At 41.4% G+C, this 24,937-nt stretch overlaps 1 protein-coding gene across 9 annotated transcripts; it reads left to right on the forward strand.

Moving 5' to 3' along the window:
- The first annotated feature begins 1,458 nt into the window (after nt 1-1,458).
- RBAK (RB associated KRAB zinc finger) lies at nt 1,459-24,286 on the forward strand. 9 transcript variants are annotated; one of them, XM_036826048.1, is made up of 7 exons: nt 1,459-1,650; nt 1,827-1,960; nt 2,977-3,034; nt 7,938-7,983; nt 14,288-14,414; nt 14,685-14,780; nt 18,421-24,286. In XM_036826048.1, the coding sequence occupies exons 3-7, from the start codon at nt 3,024-3,026 to the stop codon at nt 20,325-20,327; spliced, it is 2,187 nt and encodes a 728-aa protein (XP_036681943.1). In that variant the 5' UTR covers nt 1,459-1,650; nt 1,827-1,960; nt 2,977-3,023; the 3' UTR covers nt 20,328-24,286. The 9 variants fall into 9 exon arrangements, with proteins under 9 accessions (XP_036681943.1, XP_036681945.1, XP_036681946.1 ...); XM_036826049.1 differs by having other exon boundaries at nt 1,462-1,530; XM_036826050.1 differs by lacking the exon at nt 7,938-7,983 and adding an exon at nt 2,764-2,822 and having other exon boundaries at nt 1,460-1,967.
- Nucleotides 24,287-24,937: the final 651 nt, after the last annotated feature.

Genomic DNA, 24,937 nt, shown 5'->3' on the forward strand with positions numbered 1-24,937 from the left:
ATTATAGTTCTTTAAAATTCTTGAGGAATGAGGTGCACTACTCTTGACACAAAGTTTACCTGGTGCTGTTAGGTGAATCCATCCAGGATCTCTGTGAAGACCTCCAAAACTGTTAAAACATAAGGGTAGGGACTTCCCTCGTGGTCCAGTGGTAACGAATCCCCCTTACAATGCAGGGGACCTGGGTTCAATCCCTGGTCAGGGAACTAAGATCCCATGTGCCGCAGGGTACTAAGCCTGCGTGCCACAACTACTGAGCTTTCGCACTTCAACTAGAGCCCGAGTGCCGCAATCTACAGAGCTCACGTGCCCTGGAGCCCGTGTGCCACAACTAAAGAGAGAAAACCAGCCCGCCACAACTAGAGAGAAGCCCACGCACCACAAGCAGAGAGAAGCCCAAGCTCCACAGCAAAGAGCCCGCGTGCTGCAACTAAGACCTGACGCAGCCAAAGATAAATAAAATAAATAAATAAATAAATAATAAATCTTAAAAAAAAATAAGTGTGAGATCATGACTCTCATATAGATATAAAAATGAGCACAGGCTAAGTATTTTATTTCATTCAAGAAGGAACCTGCAGCTGTTATAACCGGTTCAAAAGAGAATCTGAGAAGCAGACACATTACAGATCCGGACTATTGAAATGAATATGTAAAAAAAGAAATGAAGGCAAAATTGGATTTTTCCTGGGTAGGGTTTTGGCGAGTCAACTGAACTTCCTACCAAGTGGACAGAATTTCATGTTACCTACAACCTTCGAAGACGTGTAAAACAGCTTGAAGACAAAGAAAGGGCTGAAATCAACGCGATGAGCGATGTCCTCCAAATAATGCTTAGTTGTCCATTGAAACACACAATTTTTTTTCCACACACATAATCCTCTTCAGGAAGTAAAGGAATGGGTAATTTTCTACTTTCAATTCTGTATTTTATGATTTTTCTACAGTTGTCACGAATTAAAAGTGGTTTGGAAAACCTATGTTTCTTTTTCCCTATGAGGGGGAGGAAGGTATCCTAGGCTAATACTCTATTATGTTAACGCTAAGTTCTATTCACTAATATTTTAATTAAATAGCTCACTATGATAGTAAGCTAACGTGATAAACCCCTTTCCCTTATTTATCAGTTGTCTGTGGACACTTATTCTAAGACTTAAGCACGCAAGGTAAGGAAAAGATTAGCGCACCAGGACATAGTCAGGTAAGATGCCTCGAGAAGCGGTGACATAACAGACGTTCCCTTAAAGTAAGGGGAAATTTTGAGTCCCTGGTCCAGGCGGCCCATCCTCTCAGCACATCACCTCTTCACCGCCAGATGAGATGGAGACATTTAAGACGTTCCCTAACATGACGGCGCGGAGACTTCTGGGAAATAGAGTCCTGGTATTTGTCTCGCTCTCCGGGGCGGGCCTTGGCAGGCGGACTTCCGGCGTCCTCCTGCGCTGGTAGTCTCACCCTGTGTGCGTGTTCGTGTTCGCGCACGCGCACCGCCGCCGCGCCGCGCTGCTCTCGTTTCCTTTCCTTGCCCAGGTCACCGTTTGCTTTCGTTCCCAGGCTCTGGCCTCCGGCGGGGGAAGATTCCGGGGCCTGAAGGGCTGGACGCCGTCTGGCCCGGCTGGCACCCAGCGGGCGCGGGCTGTGCGAGCGAGGGTTCGCGTGGGCCGGGCGGAGGCTGGAACGGGGACCCCCGAGCGCGAGCCCCGGAGCCCGCGGGCTGGGCCGAAGGGGCCGGGCGGGCGGCGGCGACGCAGTGCCAGACCGTCTGCGGCGCGCGGCACAGCGAGGCCCCGGGAGGGACGTGGGCCTGAAGGGAGCTTGTCCCGTAGGCCCAGAGCCGGCTCCTCGGGCCCAGTGGCCTCGTGAGGCGGAGAGGAGGGACCCCGGGAGAGGAGCGCGCCGGAGGAGCAGCCCCCGGCCCGGAGTCTCGGGAGCCCGGGGCTGGTCAGCGAGTCCCGACGGGGTAGGTGGTGCGTCTTTGGGCCTGCAGGCGGTTGTAGACCCTGCGGCCCTTGGAGAGCGGGGCTTGGGGGAGCCCGCCCCGGGCCCCGTGGGAGAGCGACCGGGAGGGTTTGACCGCTTCCCGGAGGTGGAGGGGCCGGGCTGGAGAGCAGGGCCGGCTGCTCCGGATGGGGCTGCCCTGGAACTTGTGAGTTCCGGGTGTCCTGGGGGAGCAGGGGCCACAGGCTCGGCCGGGACGTGCCGCGTCCACCCCTCCCTCCAACCCCGATCCTCCTCGTCCTCGTCCTCCTGCTGTCGCCGTGTCGGGCTCTCTCACGTGTCTCTCAAGGCCCGTCAGCCCGTTGGTTGTCTAATCTAAGCGTCCAGTGTCCCCCTGGTTTGTGCCCCGTGGAATCGCACAGTGTAGTTAGTGCAGGATGAGTCTGCAAGGCTTCTGTCCCGCTTTCTCGGTTGAGTAAGGAAGAGATTGGGCCTGAGAAGGGAGGTGACTTGTCCCAGATCCTCACCGGGTGTGCACGTGGGGTTGCTAACAGGACTCAGAACTCCTAGGGCAGGTGTTCTGTCCACTTAAAGTCAGTTTCATAATAAAACACTCATAAGTGCAGCGGTAACCAAATTGAGTCAGATGATTTACAAACAGTGCGGTGCCTTGATGCACGTTTATCCCACTTTTGAAAGCTTACATTCTCCCTTATGGTGGAATCTTTGATTTTAATCAATTTAAAGAGACAATAAGAAAATACTTAAGTAGTGTCACAGGGAAATTTTTTTTATTTGCCTTTTTTATTTAACTCCTTGAAACAGTCACTGTTCATATTCACCAATGAGAGTAACTTGATCGTGTTGGAGTTGGAAAGGTACAGGTGTGTGTTTCTCTTGTAGGACCCTTTTAGCCTCTTCTGGATGTTCATAGGGTGTCATTTTATTGGACTTTCTTTGATGGTCCTGATGCAGGAGGTTGCTGCCTGGGCAGGTCAGGTTACTCAGCACTTCAGTTACTTGCTTCCCTTCCTCTAGGTCCACCGTTTACAGCCTACGATTTTTCCAAGAGCAGCAGAAAATGAATGAATCCCAGGTGAGTTTTCCTGTCGGTGTATGTTTTCCCCCAGTTTGTTTTGTAATGCATTTTAGGAGGTGTATAAGGATCCACATTTTAAAATGTGAAGGTACAACTACTGAGCCTGCGCTCTAGAGCCCGCAAGCCACAGCTGCTGAGGCCCGCGCGCCTAGAGCCCGTGCTCCACAGCAAAGAGAGGCCCGTGCTCCACAGCAAAGAGAGGCCACTGCAATGAGAGGCCCATGCACCACAACGAGGAGTAGCCCCCGCTCGTCGCAACTGGAGAAAGCCTGTGCGCAGCAATGAAGACCCAACGCAGCCAAATATAAATAAACAAAATAAATAAGTTTATTTTAAAAAAATGTGAAGGTAGAAATAGGTAAAAGACATTATCACATAAAATAGAGTTGTTACAGAGTCAGGGCGGCACCTAGTTGTCCAGTTCACACATATAGGTAGTATGATTCTTTAAGGTTACTGGAATTGAGCTGCAAATATGACTCATGTTCTTGATAGTTATAGAAAAAGGAAAATACCATCCATCGTGTGATTTGTGTTGACTATAAGAAGAAAGCATTTTTGTTACTTGTGGGTCTCAAAGATTTCCTAAGACCTGGAAAAATTTGTTTGTTGAAGTTGAAATAATTGTGGATAGCTCTGCTAATAACAGGCATCAAATCATTTCAGTATATGGCTTAGACTTATTGTTTATCTTAGCAGTGGGCCTGCTGCCCAGCGGAAACTTGGTGCATGTGATTTTTCCAGGCTCCAAAATATTGTGATCCAAGTAGACCTGTTTACATTTTTACTGTTTAGTCCAAGGCTAAAACCTAAATCATGGAATGGCCTGCTCATCCTTCAGATATTTCTGTTAATGTGTTTTTGGGTGGTTGTACAGCACACAATGCAGACTAATATTCTCCAGTAGAGGTGTTTTCACTTCCCATTCCCATTTCAGTTCTTGGTGTCTTGGTTTTGTCCTTACCACTCTCCTGAATCTGTTGGTAAAGATTAGTAGTGACCTAATTATAGTCAAATCCAGTGGACATTTTCAGGTCCTTCCCTCTCCTGACCATCCATCTGCCTTTGACATCTGTTAACTGCCAAACTCATGGAGTCTCCCTTTTCTTGGCTTTTAAAAAAATTCATTTGGGACTTCCCTGGTGGCGCAGTGGTTAAGAATCCACCTGCCAGTGCAGGGGACACGGGTTCAAGCCCTGGTCCGGGAAGATCCCACATGCCGCAGAGCAACTAAGCCCGTGCGCCACAGCTACTGAGCCTGCGCTCTAGAGCCCCCGAGCCACAACTACTGAGCCTTTGTGCCACCACTACTGAAGCCCGCGTGCCTAGAGCCCATGCTCCGCAACAGGAGAAGCCCCTGCAATGAGAAGCCCACGCACCACAATGAAGAGTAGCCCCCCGCTCGCCGCAACTAGAGAAAGCCTGTGCGCAGCAACGAAGACCCAACGCAGCCAAAAATAAGTAAATAAAATTAATTAATTAAAAATAAATATTCTTTTAAAAATCCTTTAGAAAAAATTCACTTGTATTTCTGTATGTATCTTTAAACAATAATGAGTCTTTTAAAAAGTGGGTGGGGATAACCCACAATACCGTTTTTTCTTAATATCAATGTTCAAAGTTTCACAATTTTCTACATGTTTTTCAGTTTTTTCTTTTCAACGAGGATACAAATAGAGCCCATATGTTGCAGTTGATTAGTCTTGAATTGTGTTGACTGCATTGCAGTTGTTTTAACTTTAACATATATTTTTTTCTGAACCGTTTGAGAGTGTGTGTCATGCCCCTTTACCCTGTAATGTCTCAGTTATATCTCCTAAGATCAAGAATATTTTCTTACGTATGTTTGCCAGAGGTAACTGAATTCAGGAAATTTTACATTGATGTAATACTTTATTTTTTTAATATTTTTTAAAAATTTATTTATTTTGGCTGTGCCGTGTCTTAGTTGTGGCATGCAGACTCTGAGTTGCAGCATGCAGGCTTCTTAGTTGTGGCATGCATGTGGGATCTAGTTCCCCAACCAGGGATCGAACCCAGGCCCCCTGCATTGGGAGTCTTACGTACTGGACCACCAGGCAAGTTCCTGATATAATACTTTATTTTTATTTATTTATTTATTATTTATTTATTTATTTTTGGCGGCGTCAGGTCTTAGTTGTGGTGAGTGGGCTCTTTGTTGTGGCACGTGGGCTTCTCTCTAGTTGTGGCATGGGAGTTTTCTCTTCTCTAGTTGTGGTGCACTGGCTTCAGGGCGTGCTGACTCACTAGCTGTAGCGCTCCGGTTCCAGAGCGTGTGGGCTCTGTAGTTTGTGGCACAAGGGCTCTAGTTGAGGCGCCCGAACTGAGTACTTGTGGCGCGTGGGTTTAGTTGCCCTGCGGCATGTGAGATCTTAGTTCCCTGACCAGGGATCGAACCCACGTCCCCTGCATTGTAAGATGGATTCTTTACCACTGGACCACCAGGGAAGTCCCCTTGATATAATACTTTAATCTACAGTTCATCCAGTCATCCAACTTCCAGTTTTGTCAGTTTTCCCAGTAATTTCCTTTATAGCAATTTTTTATTTTTGATGTAGGATGCAGTCCGGAATTATGAATTGCATTTAGTTTTCATGCTTTTTAAGTCTGTTTAATATGGAATAGTTTCTCAATACCATTATAGTAATTGAAGAATACAGGCCAATTATTTTGTAGAATTCTTTGAATTTATGTTTCCCTGATGTTTTTTCATAGATTTAGATGGTAATTTTTCAGCAGGAACACTACATAAATAATGACTCTTTTAAGATTTATGACCCAGAATAGGGTCTGTCTCGGAGAGGTTCCACGTGCACTTGAGAAGGGTGCCTGTTCTGCTCTCTGTGGGTGGAGTGTTCTCTAAATGTCAGTAACATCAAGTTGGGAATGTTTGGCAGGTGCACCATATCCTTGCTAACCTTCTGCCGACTTGTCCCATGAGTCGTGAGAGAGGGGGAATTGAAATCTCCTGCGATTGTGTTTTGTCCATTTCTCCTTGCAATTCTGTCAGTTTTTGCTTCATGAATTTTGTGAAAAGATACCTAACCATTTAAGATTATTAGATCCTCTTGATTAATTAACCACTTTGTTGTTGTGAATTGGCCTCCTTTATCCTGGTAATGGTCTGTGCTGTGAAATGGAATCTCTGATACTTATAAAGCCACTCCAGCTTTCTTTTGAGTAGTGTTGGTGTGCAATGTCTTATTCTGTCCTTTTACTTTTAACCTATTTGCATCTGTATATGTAAAGTACAGCACTGTAGACAGCATATAGTTAGGTCTTGTTTTTTTTTATCCAATTTGACAATTTCTGTCTATTAATTGGGGTGTTTAGACCATTTACTTGTAACCTGAATATTGATACAACCAGTTAGGTTATAGTCTGTTGTCTTTATTTTCTGTTTGTCCCATCTTCTTTGTCTTCCTTCTGATTGATTGACTATTTTTTGTGATTCCATTTTATATCCTTTGTTGGGTTATTAGCCATAACACTTGTTATTTTAGTGGGTGCTTTAGTGTTTATAGCATGTAGCTTTAATTTATTATAGTTTATCTTCAAGTAATATGCCTGATCACTTAGCTACAGTCCCATTTTTCCCATCTTGGTCTTTATACTGTTGTTGCATTTTATTTTTACAGGTAATACCGATCCCACAATACATTGGGTTTTTTGTTGTTGTTTGTTTTTTGTTTGTTTGTTTTTTGTCAGACCAAGTGGCTAGTGGGATCTCAGTTCCCCGACCAGGGATTGAACCTGGGCCCCTGCAGTTAAAGTTCTGAGTTCTAACCACTGGACCACCAGGGAATTCCTGATACATTGTCATTTTTAATTAATCTTTTAAAGAGGTTTAAATAATGAGAGAAAATACATAGTTACCATTTCTGGTGCTTCATTCTGTTGTGTAGATCCACATTTTTATCTGCTGTCATTTTTCTTCTGCCTGAAGGACTTTAACATTTCTTCTATTTGATAATGAATTCTTATGGCTCTTGTATGTCTGAAGATATCTTTATTTTGCCTTCACTTTTAAAGAGATTATTGCTGGGTTTTTTTATCCTCCAGTACTTTAAATGTGTTCCTCCACTGGCTTCTTGCTTACATTGATTCCAAGAGAAATCTGATGTCATCCTCGTCTTTGTTCCTCTGTATATAACCTGTCTTTATTTATTTATTTTTTGTCACTAGTTTTTAGCCGTTTGGTTTTGATACGTCTTGGTGAAGGCATGCCTCGTTTTATTGTGCTTCACAGTGTGTCCAAGAACAAGGAGAATCATTCCATTTGTTCAGGTCTACTTCTCTGTCTTTCAGGAGTGTTTTAAAATTTTTGTAGTATAGATTTTGTATATTTCTTATTAAGAGTTTTTTTCTTTTGCTATTGTAAACTGTGTGTACACTTGAATTACATCTTTTTACTCCTTTTTACGTAATGAGGGCTGTTGCTTTTATGTGTGTTAACTATATATTTTGTTACCTAACAGAGTTATTTTTATTGATTTGGTTCCATTGTTGATTCTCTGAGTTTTCTAGGTATAGTATATCATCTGTGAATAGAAATAGTTTCACTTTTTCTTATTGATTATTAGGTCTTTAATTGTTTTCTCTGATTGGAGATAATTAGCATTTTGCCTTGTTTCTAATCTTTGTGAGAATGTGTCTATTGTTTACCCCTTAAGTAAGTCCTGACTTTAGAACTAAGAGGACTGTAGCATAGATACGTGTTTGTGTCTAGACTCAACAAAGTGTATGTATGTACCCGTGTGTATATGTATCACACGTGTGCACATTAGGGTATGAGTATGTGTATACATAGGTATATTCATGTTGGTGAAGTATCCATCAATTCCTATTTTCTTGAGTTGTTTTTTTTTTTTTTAATTAGGTATGATTTGAATATTGTCAGAGGTCTTTTCAGCATCTTCGGAAATGTAAGATTTTTCTTCTTAGCTATATTATAATGGCATATTGTATTAATGGATTTCCCAATGTTAAACCAGTCTGTATGCTTGGAATAAGTCCTGTTTAGATAATTACATATTTTCTTTTCAACGCGGTATTGGATTTTGTTTGCTAATATTTCATTTTGGATACTTGTATCGATAGAAGCAATATTGATATGTAATTTAATTTATTTGCTTGATTGATCAGTCTTCCAACCCCTGCCACTTCTTGCCTTCTGGACTGCCTTAACCCAGAAGGTTATTACTTCCTATAGGTGATGTTGAAGCTCATTTGGCTTGCCTTGGGATAATCTTAGGCTCTCTTGGGGAATCTCAGCTGTGAGACCTGCACAGATGTGGCTGTACCAGTGGGTGGAATCCCTTTATAAACAATAGGATACTAGAACATGTTTACTGAGCACTTCCCTTCCAAAATACAAGTTAAATGTTTACAGTCCCAACAAGTGCTCCTTCCAACAACTGAGAACCCATTTTGCTGGTCATTCAGTGAGGTTTCTACATCCCCATGTTCGTCTCTGTTGGAGCTCTTGGGTTTCGGTGGAGTATGTCACTGACTGTTTTAAGGAAACTGTTTTCTTCAACAAAAATTATCTTGCTTTTCTGAAAATACCTTTATAATGTCTTTAGGCTTAAATGATAGTTTGGCTTGGTGTACAGTTCTAGGTTCAAAATCCTTTTTCTTTAAAAGTTGTGGGTGTTCTCCATTGTTTTCTCTTGGTTGAGAATTAGAATGTCAGTTGCCAGGGTAACTAGTGTATTTTTTCCCTCTGTAAGTTTTTAGGATTTCCCCCCCCCCCCTTTTCTTTTTCTTTTTTTTGGCTGTGCAGCTTGCGAGATGCCAGCTCCCCAACCAGGGATTGAACCCGGGCCCCCGTAGCAAAAGCGCCAAGTCCCAACCACTGGACCACCAGGGAGTTCCCTCTAATTTTTAAATTTTGGATGTTTTATCAGGAAATTTCTTGATCTATTTGTTTACCCAGTATTTTTCTTTGCAGATTATATGGCCCCTTTTGATGATGTTTTGTTTTGTTTTGTTTGTTTGTTTATTTTTATGATCTTCAGCTCAGGAATCATTTTTCATTCTGCCTTTGATGATTTTTTGTTCATCCTCTATAACTCTTTCTGAAAATGTTGAATCTGTTGGATCTGGCTTCAGTATCTCAAAATTTCATCATTTCAGTTTCTTGTTTTCAGAGAGATTTCCTAAGTTATCTATTCTATGTCCCGTTTATTATTCAAGCTTCTTACTTGAGGATTTTTTTAAAATTCAACAATCCAGTCTTTAATTTCTAAGTATTCTCCAGTGGCTTTTTCTTAGCAGAATGTTCTCATTTTCTGGAAGCAATATCCTGCTTAATTTATTAAAAAATATAAATCAGTAGACACAAATGCAAGTTGTTTCCTTTGTGAATTTGGTTCAGTCATTGTTGAGTTGTTCATCCTAATGTTTATCCTTTATTTATGTTGTTTTCTCAATTAGCTGATGATTCTTAATTTTTTAATTTCACTTTTTGAGAGAATAATTACTAATAACTAATGTAAAAATACTCAACCCATGACCCCATTTCATTCCTCTTTCCTTTGTGGAGGGGATGGCTGCAGAAGCTCTGTAAGGGAGTGGGTAGGGGTGTGTAATTAGAGAGGCATCACTGCATTTTTTTTCCTTCCACTTTTTTTTATTGTGGTAAAATACACATAACATAAATTTAGTATCCTAACCTTTTTTTTTTAAACATCTTTATTGGAGTATAATTGCTTTACAATGGTGTGTTAGTTTCTGCTTTATAACAAAATGAGTCAACTATATGTATACATATATCCCCATATCTCCTCCCTCTTGCGTCTCCCTCCCATCCATCCTAACCATTTTTAAGTGTACAGTACAGTAGTGTTAAGGTAACCATTTTTTAAGTGTACAGTAGAGTGGTATTAAGGCCATTCATAATGTTGTGCAGTCGCCACCACCATCCACCTCGAGAGTGTGTCTCATCTTCCAGAACTGACACTCTGCCCCTGGTAAACACTAACTTCCCATTTCTCCCTCCCCAGCCCCTGGCAACCACCATTTTACTCTCTGTCTCTAGGATTTTGACTAAATACCTCATCTAAGCGGAATCCTACAGTATTTGTCCTTCCGTGACTGGCTCATTTCACTTCGCTTAATGTCCTTAAAGTTCGTTCATGTGGGGCTTCCCTGGTGGTGCAGTGGTTGAGAATCTGCCTGCCAATGCAGGGAACACGGGTTCGAGCCCTGGTCTGGGAAGATCCCACATGCCGCGGAGCAGCTGGGCCCATGAGCCACAATTACTGAGCCTGTGCGTCTGGAGCCTGTGCTCCGCAACAAGAGAGGCCGCGATAGTGAGAGGCCCGCGCACCGCGATGAAGAGTGGCCCCCGCTTGCCACAACTAGAGAAAGCCCTCGCACAGAAACGAAGACCCAACACAGCCATAAATAAATAAATAAATAAAAGTTACTTAAAAAGAGGATACCTAGTAAAATTTGAATTTCAGATAAACAGCAAAGAACTTTAAAAAAAAAAAAAAAAGTTCGTTCATGTGGTAGCAGATGTCAGAATTTCCCGCCTTTTTAAGGCTGAATCATACTCCACTGTGTATGTATATCACATTTTGTTAACCATTTGTCCATCGATGGACACTTGGGTTATTTCCACATTTTAGCTATTGTGAATAATGCTGATGTGAACCTAGGTATACAGATACCTGTTTAAGTCTTTGCTTTCATTTTTGGGGGGTATAGACCCAGAAGTGGAATAGCTGGATCATATGTTAATTCTGTTTTTCATTTTTTGAGGAACCACCATGCTGTTTTCCACAACAGCTGCACCATTTTACATTTTCACTAACAGTGCACAAGGGTTCCAATTTCTCCAACACTTGTAATTTTCTTGGTTTTTTGATAGTAGCCATCCTAATGGGTATGAGGTGGTATCTCACAGTTTTGATTTTCATTTCCCTGATTATCAGTGATGTTCAGCTTTTTTTTTCATATGCTTATTGGTCATTTGTAAAACTTCTTTGGAGAAATGTCTATTCAAGTGCTTTGCCCATTTTTCAAAATTTTACTTTATTTATTCCACTGCCTGTTTTAGAATTGTTGTTTTTGTTGTTGAGTTTTAGGAGTTCTCTGTATATTCTAGGTATTTTTTAAATTAATTTTTATTGGAGTATAAATTTACAATGTTGTGTTAGTTTCTGCTGTACAGCAAAGTGAATCAGCTATACGTATACATATATCCCGTTTTTTGGATTTCCTTTCCATTTAGGTTACCACAGAGCGTTGAGTAGAGTTCCCTGTGATATACAGTAGGTTCTCATTAGTTATCTATTTTATACATAGTAGTGTATATATGTCAATCCCAGTCTCCCAATTCATCCTATCGCCCCCTACCCCCTTGGTATCCATACGTTCTTTACATCTGTGTCTCTACTTCTGCTTTGCAAATACGTTCATCTGTATCATTTTTCTAGATTCCACATATAAGCAATATCATATGATATTTTTCTCTTTCTGACTTCACTCTGTCTGGCAGTCTCTAGGTCCATCCACGTCTCTGCAAGTGGCACAATTTTGTTCCTTTTTATGGCTGAGTAATATTCCATTGTATACATGTACCACATTTTCTTTATCCATTCCTCTCTTGATGGACATTTAGGTTACTTCCATGTCCTGGTTGTTGTAAATAGTGCTGCAATGAACATTGGGGTGCATGCATCTAAATTTGAATTATGGTTTTGTCCACGTATATGCCCAGGAGTGGGATTGCTGGGTCATATGGTAGTTCTGTTTTTAGTTTTTAAGGAACCTCCGTACTGTTCTCCATAATGGCTGTATCAATTTACATTCCCACTAACAGTGTAAGAGGGTTCCCTTTTCTCCACACCCTCTCCAGCATTTGTGTTTTTTTTTAATTTTTTAAATATTTATTTTATTTATTTATTTTTGGCTGCATTGGGTCTTCATTTCTGTGTGTGGGCTTTCTCTAGTTGCAGTGAATGGGGGCTACTCTTGGTTGCAGTAGCTTCTCTTGCGGAGCACAGGCTCTAGGCGCGCGGGATTCTGTAGTTGTGGCTTGTGAGCTCTAGAGCGCAGACTCAGTAGTTGTGGCGCATGGGCTTAGTTGCTCCGCAGCATGTGGGATCTTCCCGGCCCAGGGCTCGAACCCGTGTCCCCTACATTGACAGGCGGATTCTTAACCACTGCGCCACCAGGGAAGCCCTGCAGCATTTATTGTTTGTAGATTTTTTGATGATGGCCATTCTGACCGGTGTGAGGTGATACCTCATTGTAGTTTTGATTTGCATTTCTCTAATAATTAGTGATGTTGAGCATGTTTTCATGTGTTCTTCCACCCATTTTTTGATTGGGTTGTTTGTTTTTTTGATATTGAGCTGCATGAGCTGTTTTTAATCCCTTGTCAGTTGCTTCATTTGCAAATATTTTCTCCCATTCTGAGGGTTGTCTTTTCATCTTGTTTATGGTTTCCTTTTATATATTCTAGATGCTGACCCCTTAGCAGATACGTGATTTGCAAATATTTTCTCCCATTCCGTGGTCTCCCTTATTCCTTGTCGACTGTGTCTTCTGATGCACAGAACCTGTGGGCACCACTGCATTTTGAACCGGTGGCAAGTCGGCAGACAAGTTTAAGTTGCTCAGGTGCTTTATGGTGAGAGTAGTCTTCTAAGAGTTGCTTTAGGAGAAACGTCCATGTCCAACATGGAAACAGTTGGCTCTTTGTCCAGATGTGCCTGACATAGTCTTGGGTTGCACCTCCTTTCCTGGTGTCCTGTCAGGTTTATCCTTTGTCCCAGACAGCAGTTTTCCATTTGGACAGTGAATGTGTGATCACCCTCATTGCAGGGGTCTGAAGAGTGGTACTGGCTCCATCTCTGGCCCCCGAGCCCACGGCCAGGGGCTGTCGGCACAGTCTGAGTGGATCTGGCTGCTCTGTGCAATGAGAACAGGAAGCCTCTCAAGCTGTTTGGTTGATTGTGTGAGTCATTCCTCTGTCAACCAGTCACTCTACTGCTGTAGGAACCCTAGGCCCTCTTGATGGGCCTGGAGATTTTCCAGGGCTCTGGTGGCGAGCCTGCTGTCACTTTTGCTGCAGTCCCGCCTCTGCCCCTGTGTGAGTGTGTTCCGTGGTCCTGGTTTCTCATCTGCTCTACTCGATAAATCAAGAATTTCCTCAAAAAAATTCCTGCTGTTGGTAACTTCTGTGTTCCAGTGCTCTTATGAGAACACTACTTTTATATTTCTTTGAATTGGGCTTTTTGGGTTTTTGTCTTGTTTTTGAGGCAGGAAAGTACTGGGTTGGCCAAAATGTTTGTTTGGGTTTCCTCAATGAACATTTTGGCCAACCCAATACTTGCATATGTTCGTTTACTCTCTTGAACTAGAGGCAACTCTTCCTGTCCAAAAGCTGCCCTCGAGAAAGTGCCTTCTTGGTCTCTGCCCTGTGCCAACCTCTTAAATATTGGTGCTGCTGCAGGTTTTGCCATGGGTACTTTTTACACTGTGTCCTCTTCTTTCCCCTGAATCGTGTAGAACACCCAGCTGAGCCTGCAGAGCCTAGTCTGCCAACATAAAATTAAAATAGTTTACTTTTCTCGTGTTAGACCATGCTCCACCTTGTATGTGTCACTCTGATAATACCTCAGGCAGTCTTTCAAGCAACAAATTTTCATTGCTGCCACAATGAGATGTTTGAGATACCACTTGAAGGAAGTACTAGAAAACTTAGCCAAGCAGATGGCTCCAGGTAGCCAGCTATAAGAATGGAGGGGCCAGAGGATGAAGGAGTTGAACCGGGATGGCCCCAGTCCTGGGCCGCGCCAGCATGAGGAGGTAGGGAGAGGAGACCCAACCAGCAGAGGGTGCTGAAGAGAGCGACAAGGAGGGAAATGCCCGTGTTCACTTAGCCAGTGTCTCCTTGCCGGGCTGTGAGCTCTTTGAGTGAGAGCAGGAGTGGTGGTTCATTAACTTATGTCCCCAGAACTCAGATACTTAAGTTGCAAAATTGGAGCTCTTTTTTTTTTGGTTTGAGAGGTTTTTTGGCTGGTTCGTTTGTTTGACACATTAAAGAACCCAAAGGCAGTGTGTTTCTAATATGGCTTGTTTTCCTCCCACGATCTGTAACAACAGTGAGGTTTTCAGGGTCCGTAGTTGACTTTCCCGGTGAGCTGGGTGAGCTCTTGTCCCCATAAGTCTTCTCCATGTCACCCAGTTCCCATCACGGTGCCATTGCAGGGGCCAGTGTCATTCAAGGACGTGGCCGTGGACTTCACTCAGGAGGAATGGCAGCAGCTGGACCCTGATGAGAAGACAACCTACAGGGACGTGATGCTGGAGAACTACAGCCATCTGGTCTCCGTGGGTGAGGAGAGCCTGCTTTCTGAGTTGTTGCTCTGCTGGGGGCTTCCAGTTTAAGGATTTTATGCTTGACTTCGAAGAAATCAGTGATGAGACTGTTTAGTTCTTTGTGGGCACCAGATAAAGTATTTGTTTATTTGCTTCTCGATCAAAAGGTTCTGATTTTGATTAGGTGCAAAATAGACGCTTTATTTTGTGGCCTCTGAGGCAGCACCTTCTACTCAGAGACCCAGAGCCGAGCAGCAGGTCGAAGTTGGCTCTTTCTCATCCACAGGGTACGACAGCACCAAACCGAACGTGATCCTCAAGTTGGAGCAGGGAGAGGAGCCTTGGGTAGCAGATGGCGAGTTCCCACGGCAATTTCACCCAGGTGAGGTGGTGGAGTGTGAATTTGTAAATGGTCACTCCGGTCCTCTGGGGTGACCGCAGATGCCCTAAATCTCACCTCCTGGCACCAATAGCACTTGCCCTCCACCATGTATGCGCATGCTCCCTTTCTGATTTTGCACCGGGCTTACATTTTACAGGATTTCCGTGTCTTCTAGGACTGAGGATGCATTCACTTCTTCTTCTTCTCATACTGTCCGTGACTAACCTCCCTATTATCACAGAATTCCTTTGTTTTCAGGCATTCAAAAGTCTGACAGAAAAGTTAACTGGAGACTTTTCTGGTCATTCTTTTTATCTTCCATTTTCTTTCCTTCCTTGCTGTGAAACGCCTCCGGCTTGTGTTCCACCCCAGTTTCACGCCCCCCTCTAGGCCCTCAGGCACCCAGCGTAGTCCCCTCCCTACGCTTGTGGGTCGGCCCCTCCTCGCCGTGGGTGCACTGGTCACTGTCCCTGAAGCCCATCCTCGGTGACTCGGTGACACAGCACGAGTTGGGCCGTCCTCTTTCCCAAGTGCTCCTTCCTGTCCCATCTGTCTGCCCGTCCCTGTGTCGGCAGCAGATGTTCAGGAAGAGTTTATTTCATCAGTGAATTCCTGTTCTTCTCTGGCCTCCTCAGGAGCCCCTAGGACCTGTCTTCCACTTCTTTAGTCGTCTTTGTATCCCATAAAAGGGTTCATCTAGCCTCAACTTTGAAGGCTTTTTTATTTATGTTGCTCATCCAAATTGATACCCGACATCTGTAACCTGTAGCCTCTTTAACTCTTACCTGACAGAACAATAGCACAGGAAGAATCGTCCACTTCCTTCTTCCTTAGCACATCTGATGATAAACTATGACCTTTCCAAACCACGAATTCTGTGCATCTTCCCCAAGTCCCTTAATTTATTACGTTGTACTTGTCTTCTCTGCCTTGTACCTGTTTTTTGTCTTTTATGAAATGCCTTAAAATTCTTCTTCATATTCTCAGTTTCTTTTGACATTGGTGTAAACAGTATTTTCTCATACGTACCTGGATTACAGTGAATCCTATTTGGAAATTGCAAAATCTATTCATTTGAAACATCCAGTTGATCTTATCACTAGGCTCAGAAGATAAGCCTGTAACTATTCTGTTTCTTCTTAAGTGGAATTTAAATTCTCCTCAATCCCCCACAGTGTGGTGCAATGTTGCATACCAAAATGAATGTCCTGTTTCCCCCAACTCTTGTCAAATGCCATTTGGTCTAGATTTCTAAATGTCTTCCATTCAAACTGTCGTTGTCCCTCTACTCGCCCAGATGATACATCTTCTTTCCCTCTGCTCTCCCTTCTTTCCTTCCTTAGTTGTAGTTTGAAAAAAAAAAAAAAAAAAAACCCATAAAACTTACCGTTTTAACCATTTTTAAGTGAACAGTTCAGTGGTGTTAACTGTATTTACATTGTTGTCCAACAGAATCTCTAGAACTTTATCCTTTAAATTTGACCTTGAAAGTTCAGCTCCTGCTTGAAGTTTCCCTCATTTCTCGCTCTTCATCCAGTCTTTCCCTTCTCTTCACGTCCCCTCCACGTAGTGGTTGTTAGCACAGGATTGTGCACTCTGATGTGTAATGGCAAATGTTTGTCGCTTGAGCTCCTTTCTCTACCTGAATTATAACCCTACAAAAAGGAAGGGTCTTAGTGCTCTGCTTTTCTGTGTAACATGTAGAAGATACTCAGTAGATTTTTCATTCACTCACTGAGGAGCTTCTTTGAGACAATTTATTCTGAACTGTGGATTCTGAAAAAACAGCTGGGGGTTAGAGTCTAACCTGAAAGCACCCCATTTGATTCAGATTAGAAACTACTACTTTAATTTCTATTGGACAGATTAAAAAAAAAAATAGCAAGTGTGGTCATACATTTGACAGGCAGAGGTTTGAGTTAGGAAAGGAGAGCACAGCTGCATGAACTAGTTTAAAATTAGCTTTCAAATGGAATGTTCATAATCAAATACATGATATATAACTTTGTGTTAAGGCTATTTTAAAATTTAAGGGAAGGAGAGCTTCAAAAAGTTGGAAAGAGACTTTATAAATATTTTAAGGCTTCCCCTGAAACATAGCTAGGTTTTGAGTACATACCAGGCTGGAAGTCAGGTTGAGTGAACAAGAGCATGTGCAGACTTATGGTTGGGCGTGAGCAGGGCAGGGCCCAGGCTTCCTGGAGCAGAAGGTGTTTTTGGAAGATGAGTGTGATGCTAGTTTCAATATATATTGTGAATCTAGGTAATGAAAATTTTACTGGTAAAGGATAACTTTTGTTTTTTTTCTGCTGGTATTTGGGCACAGGGATGTTGTAGATTTCTGAGCCCAGAACTGTCAGTTGCATTGAATGTGGATGAGAGTAACTAAACATAGTTCAGAAGATCCAAAAACATGTAAAATACATGGAAATAAAAGTTGATATTGTAGGGGCTACTTTAGAAATCTGATATTGAAGATTTTACACCAAATGAAACCTGAGAGTATGGGAACTCTTGTTTATATTCAGACTTAAGCTATACTATTATGTCAGGAACATGACTGGTTTTGGTAAATTTAAGTCAGCAGATTGAAAGAAAATTCATGGAAAAACTTACTGAGCATTTGTTTTGTGTCACTGTTCTAAGCATTAACATGTACTAACTAATGTATCAATAGTCTTTGCCCAGCCCTATGTTTTAGGAGCTCTTATCCACATTTCAGGTGAGCGAAACTGCATCACAGTTAAGTAACTTGCCCAGGTCCCCCAGCCTATGACGCATTGGAGTTGGGCTCCCAGTGCTTGTAGCCACTGTGCACTGTGTTGTAGACAAGTCACTTAGTGTTAAATGAGACCACAGGACTCTCCAGAGAACTGATCTTACTGGAGAGATTGGTCTACTTAGGTTTCTTTCAGACATTTATGTGCCTGGGTCTCTCCTTACAGGTCAGTGTGAGTCAGGGCAAGAGAGTTGGAGCCCTGGTTGTGGGACTGTCTCTAAACATGAGGGAATTGGAGCATTTAGAATGTTTATTTGGATTTATGTGCAGAATAGAAAGGCAAGGATTTTGGAAGGGTCTAGGTTAGTGAGCATGTTACCATGCTAATCTTGGTATGAAGTGATATTATATAGTTTAATATACATTGTAATCTGTTTCTCTCAAACATAATCCATACTTGAATATTTCCTTGGATTATACATCCAGTAATTGTTCCTGCTCTCCCACGAATCCCACTTGCTCTCAGTCCTCCCATTTCAGCCTCGATCTGGGACCCCTTCAGTGACTTTCTCCTCTGCTCATCATTTCTTGGGTTTATTTCATGTTTCCTACCAAAGTTCTGAACATATTTGTAAAGTAACAAAGGTACTTGTGTTCAATGTGAATTTACTCTTTCTTCTACTGCTGAGTCCTATCCTGCTCTCATCCCTTCCCCATCCCTCCCCCACCCCCCATGTCTGTCTGTTTGTCTTATATGACAAATCAAGGGGGAAAGAGGATTATACACTGATAATTATTTTTATTTGTGGAGATTGACCCTAAAGCCAGAGTCAAGCCCACAATAGGTCCTTGAGTACTGCTCCCATTCTATAACTGGTATGTTCAGATTCACAAGGTTTGTTTAATTTTATTCCTTTTTAGAAGAAGTCTGGAAAGTTGGTGACCTGATGGAGAGAGCCCAAGAAAATAAAGACGAATGTTCAAGGCAAGCTGTTTCTATCAACAGCAGAACCCTGACTGAGGAGAGAGAGGTTGCATTTGATAAAACTTATAACATGGAAATAAGCCTTGTTCCTTCAAACCTAATATCTCATAATTGTGTCTCATGTGGAAAGACTTTGGGATCTACTTCAGAATTAATTATTAGTGATGGAAGCTATGCAAGAAAGAAACCTGATGAGTGTAGTGAATGTGGGAAAACATATCATGGAGAGAAACTCTATGAATTTCATCAAAATGGGGAAGCCTTTTCTCAAAATGAAGAAAGTATTCAGAAAATTAGTATTTTGGAGAAACCCTTTGAATATAATGAATGCACAGGAGCCTTAGACAATGAAGCTGTTTTCATTACTCATAAGAGAGCTTATATGGGGGAGAAGCCCTATGATTGGAATGGTTCTGGATCAGACTTCATCCAGATGTCAAGTTTTAATGTATACCAGAGATCACAGATGGAATTGAAGCCCTTTGAATGCAGTGAGTGTGGAAAATCCTTCTGTAAAAAATCAAAATTCATTATACACCAGAGGGCTCACACTGGAGAGAAACCTTATGAATGTAACGTATGTGGGAAATCCTTCAGCCAAAAAGGAACCCTCACCGTACATCGGAGATCACACTTAGAGGAGAAGCCCTATAAATGCAATGAGTGTGGGAAAACCTTCTGTCAGAAGTTACACCTCACTCAACACCTGAGGACTCACTCAGGAGAGAAACCCTATGAATGTAATGAATGTGGGAAAACCTTCTGCCAAAAGACACATCTCACCTTACACCAGAGAAACCATTCAGGAGAGAGACCGTATCCATGTAACGAATGTGGTAAATCCTTCTCCCGCAAGTCAGCCCTCAGTGACCATCAGAGAACACACACGGGAGAGAAACTTTATAAATGTAATGAATGTGGGAAATCCTACTACCGAAAATCCACCCTTATTACACATCAGAGAACACACACAGGAGAGAAACCCTATCAGTGTAGTGAATGTGGGAAATTCTTTTCTCGGGTGTCATACCTCACTATCCATTACAGAAGTCATTTAGAAGAGAAGCCCTATGAATGCAATGAATGTGGCAAAACCTTCAATCTAAACTCAGCCTTCATTAGACATCGGAAAGTACACACAGATGAGAAACCCCACGAATGTGGTGAGTGTGGAAAGTTCTCATATCTCACCGACCATCACACAACTCACTTAGGAGAGAAACCCTATGAATGTAGTGAATGTGGGAAAACCTTCCTTGAAAATTCAGCCTTCGATGGGCACCAGTCACTTCCCAAAGGGGAAAAGTCCTATGAATGTAACATATGCGGGAAATTGTTCTCTGAGCTGTCATACTATACTATACATTATAGAAGTCATTCAGAAGAGAAGCCCTACGGATGTAATGAATGTGGGAAAACCTTCTCCCATAACTCATCCCTCTTTAGACATCAAAGAGTCCACACAGGAGAGAAACCCTACGAGTGTTATGAATGTGGGAAGTTCTTCTCTCAGAAGTCTTACCTCACTATACATCATAGAATTCATTCAGGAGAGAAGCCCTATGAATGTAGCAAGTGTGGGAAAGTTTTCTCTCGGATGTCAAACCTCACCGTACACTATAGAAGCCATTCAGGAGAGAAGCCCTATGAATGTAACGAATGTGGGAAAGTCTTTTCTCAGAAGTCATACCTCACTGTGCATTATAGAACTCATTCAGGAGAGAAGCCCTATGAATGTAACGAATGTGGGAAGAAGTTCCATCACAGGTCAGCCTTCAATAGCCATCAGAGAATTCACAGGAGAGGCAATATGAACGTACTTGACATGGGAATGCTCCTCTGAAGTCAGATCTCATTTTAGAAAACCCTCTGCACATAATGAGTATGGGAAGTCGGTCGGGAGTCAGGCATCACTGTCTGAGAGTTCATGTTTCTGAATGAGGAAAAGCATTTAGGTGTTAGATTTATTCTAATCTGAATTTTCATAGAGAAGAATCTCTAAAACTGCAACAAGAAGCAAAGCCTTCAGCAAGACCCTACAACTCATTGGACACTAGACAGTTTATAAAAGAGTGAAACTCTATGAATATTTTATGTTTATTTTGGATTCCAATTGTATTCACATATCAGGGAATCATACCAAGGTGAAACCTGTCAAAGTGATGAATGTGTAAAATACGTTGTCTTGGAAATTGTTATACTAAAAGCCATATTTCTGATATAAAATCAGATGTTTTTAGGAATGATATCAGAAGCTATCAGCTCTGAATAAACCTTCATTGCAGAAAATGAAGTTTTAAAATCTTCTGGAGTTGATAATGAGGATTGTAGCATTAAATATGTATATGGCAGTTTCTGTCACGTTTCCAAAATGTGATTAATTCTATGCAACTCTATGCAAGTTTGGATTTGAATAATTTGTGAAAAGGCAGTGTTCTTATTTGAGTATTAAGGTGGCAAAATGTACTAATGTAGGATATATTGGTGAGGTGTTTGATAGGTACAGAATAGTTAAATACATAGTTTTCTGTTCTTTAGAGGCATTTACAAATGGTTTTTAATGAGTGCTTCATCAACAGAGGAACCAGTGACTTTTGTGAAGTTTCCAACTGCATTTGAGCAAAAAAGACTTAAAAATACTATTTTCATAAACTATGCATAGATCCTTTGGAATCTAGTCTGTTCAGTGAAGGATGGCTGTACTGCTCATGCTCTATAACATAGGCCCAGCTCTCCTACCACTCTTGTTTTTTAACTCATAGGTTTGAGTGTGCAGTATGCCACTATTTTGTAATCCAGAAATTTTACCTGTGCTTTTATTTGATATGAATATGATGTCATTATTTTGTGCACTGCCTCTTATTCCCAGTATTTTGTAACAAATTAATGCAAGCTTCTAGCAGACATTTTTTGTTGATTAACCTCAGTGTCCTTCCTCTCCTCTTTACTTGCTGGAAGAGTTTAGGTATCTACTATTCACAAGACACGGAGGGTAAATCCTGAGTAATCTAAACCAATCATGCTACTTTCATTATGATCACCAGTAACTCGTTTATAGTGGTCACATGACCAAATCCTAGGCTAACAAAACAGACGGTTTCTGGAAAAAAGGTAAAACAGTGATCAAATGGATCTTACTCCAGGAATGTGAGGGTATTTTAATAATAAAAAAACCAATCACTGTAATATATCACATTGAAGAAAAGTAGTATGCAGGAAACTTGAGGTGAAATCAACATCCATTTGTGTTCTTAGCAAACTATGGATAGAAAGGAACTTCCTTTATTGGATAAAGAGTATCTTATATGACAACAAACAGCATATCAAATGGTGAAATATTGAAAGTTTTCTCCCAAGATCAAAAAAAGAGGCAAGGTTATCTGCTATGACTAATTTTATTCAGCATTGTGTAGAAGGACCTAGCCAGGAAAGTTAAGGGAAGCAAAAGAATGAAAAGGCTTAAGGATTAGAAGAAGTAAAACTTTTATTTGCAAATGACATGCTTTTATACATAGAAAATTCTAGGGAATATTCAGATAATTAGAATTGAATAAATTGAGCAGAATCCCCGCATACAAGGTCATTATGCAAAAATTGGTTTTTAATATATTTTCTGTGTTTCAACGAACACAGAAAATTAAAAGTTTTAAAACAATACCACTTACAGTAATATCAGAAATCCTTAAGTGCCTGGGGGGAAAATTACCTAACACTACATTTTCAAGAATTGTATCCAGGGGGAAAAAAAAATTACAGAACAGTAAGAGGGATATATCCTGTTCATGGATTCCAAGACAATCTTAAAAAGATGTCAGTTTCCCCCAAATTAATTCATACATTCAATGCAATCTTAATCAAAATCCTAGCAAGTTTTTGTAAATGAAAATTCTCAGATTCATGTGAAAATTCAAAAGACCAATAATAGTCAAAGCTATCTTCTAGAATAGACAGAACTAGAGAACTTATAGTGCCAGATATCAAGAGCTGTTACAAAGCCATAGGAATTATGATAGTGTGGTAATGGCACAAAGGTAAACAAATTGACCAGTGGAACAGAGTAAAGATTCCAGAAACACCCAAACGTAATTCAGTCACCTAACTTTTGGTGAAGGTAATCATCGTAATGTGGGAAAGGATGTTCTTTCCACTAAATGCTCTGTCATCATTTAAATTTCATAATTTAATAGAAAACAGAAAAATCAGTTGAGGTGGAGTGCAGTTTTAAGTATGAAATGTAAAATAATAAAGCTATAAGAAGACTATAATCTTACAGCAAGCAAAGTTTTCTTAAGACTCAGAAAGCACTGAATCATAAAATAAAGCTTGTTAATTTGAATATATTACATTAAAGAACTTCTGTTTCTCAAAAAGCCATCATTGAGAAAGTGAACAGGCAGACCACAGAGGGGAGAAGATGTTTGCAATTCAAATATGTGGCAGCAGAATCGAGTGTAAAAGAGGGCTTGGTAAACGTTTTTGGTGAGGGGCCAGATAGTATTAATACTTGGGGCTTTGTGGGCTACACAGTTTCACTCACGACTACTCAACTTTGCTGTCGTAGTGTGAAAGCCATAAATAAGACAAAAACAAATGAATATGGCTGTGTCCCAGTAAGGCTTTATTCACAGATACTGGTGGAGGACAGGATTTGGCCAGCAGGCCATAGTTGCTGACCGCTGATCTAAAATAAAAACACCTACAAATCTACAAGGAAAAAAAAAATGGGTAAAAGACTTGGACGTCCACTTCATAAAAGAGGCTATCCACATGGCCAGTAAACATGAAAAGGTATGTTAATTTTATTAATAATCTTGGAAAAGGCAGATTTAAAACCCCGTGTGGCACTACTGCCACCCTCTGAAGTGGTTAAAATGAAAAGCATGAAAAAGCAAGATTTGGCAAGAATGTAACAGGAACTTGCCTACACTGCTGGTGGTATTGCCCATTGATAGAACCATTTTGGAAAGCTGGCACTTAGAGCCAAGCCTGTGTATGTACCCTTTTAACAAACCCAAACCTAGCAGACATGCATGAATGTGTCCACTGTGCATGTATATGTCCACCAAGGGACATGTCCTAGAATTTTCATGACCTAAAACTTCAAAAAGCAACTCTCAAGGCACCTATGCAGTAGAACTTTGAACGTCGGTGGTGTGTTTCCACCACAGAACGCTGTAAGGCAAGGAGAATGAATGGGCAGTAAGCACAGGCAATAGCAGCTCAATTTCACAAAGAATGCTAAATGAAGGAATCTAGACACAAAAGCAAACAGGTAAAGTATAAGAACAGGTAAAACTTGTCTATGCAGTTAGAAATCAGGATAGCGGTTAGCCTTGGCCAAGGCTGACAAGGAGCATTCATCTGGTGCTGGTAATAATTGGTTTCTAAATCTAGGTGCTGAATATCTGGAGTGTTCTGTGCACTCGAGCTTTGTGTGTTTTTCTGCATGTATATTACACTTCCATAAAATGTTTTTAAAAATCACAAGTGTCTACCATTTTTGTTGCTCAGCACTCTTGCCATATTTTTCTAGATGTATATGAGTATGCTGCATAACAGGAATTAACTGGTAGATTTTGAATAATTTTGTGCAGGAAATACTCAGTTTTAATGGCAACTACTAAGATTTCCTACACTGACCGTAAAGCTTAGTATAATGTATATTTTCAGTAAATATTTGAAAAGGTGACAGGGCCATTACATATGTTGTCATCCTACGGTTCTGCATATATAAATGCATCTGGCACATATAAATAGGTCTGGACTGCCTCTTCAATAAAGAAGTGATGTGTGTAAACCTTTCATATTTTCTCAGGCGAATTGTTTTTTACATTCCTGAATTTGGGATGCATCTTAACCATCACACTGTCATAGAGGTGACCTTTCTTTGAGGTTAAGTATAACGGTGAGTTTGATTTGATAAAAAATTTTTTAAAGTTTTCAAGTTATCCTTTCAGCAAATTTAAAATAGGCAGTTAACAGCACAAACGTTAGTGAGTGAAGGATATAGTTAATTAAGACCTTGCAGGATAAAATGTAAGAGCACTCAGCATGGGGAATGGGGGGTGCTGGCTGGGTTTATGGCACAACAATGAGGAATTATGACATTTGATGGTGTGGACTATGTACTTAGTTGTTTTTTTTAATATATATTTTAAATTTCATTTATTTTTATTTTTGGCTGTGTTGGGTCTTCGTTGCTGCGCGTGGGCTTTCTCTAGTTGCAGCGAGCAGGGGCTACTCTTCGTTGCGGTGCACAGGCTTCTCATTGCGGTGGCTTCTCTTGTCGCGGAGCACAGGCTCTAGGCGCACGGGCTTCAGTAGTTGTGGCACGTGGGCTCAGGAGTTGGGGCCATGGGCTCTAGAGCGCAGACTCAATAGTTGTGGCGCACGGGCTTAGTTACTCCGCGGCATGTGGGATCTTCCTGGACCAGGGCTCGAATCTGTGTCTCC

The sequence above is a fragment of the Balaenoptera musculus genome, chromosome 15 (assembly GCF_009873245.2).
Source record: "Balaenoptera musculus isolate JJ_BM4_2016_0621 chromosome 15, mBalMus1.pri.v3, whole genome shotgun sequence".
Classification (NCBI taxonomy): Eukaryota; Metazoa; Chordata; class Mammalia; order Artiodactyla; family Balaenopteridae; genus Balaenoptera; species Balaenoptera musculus.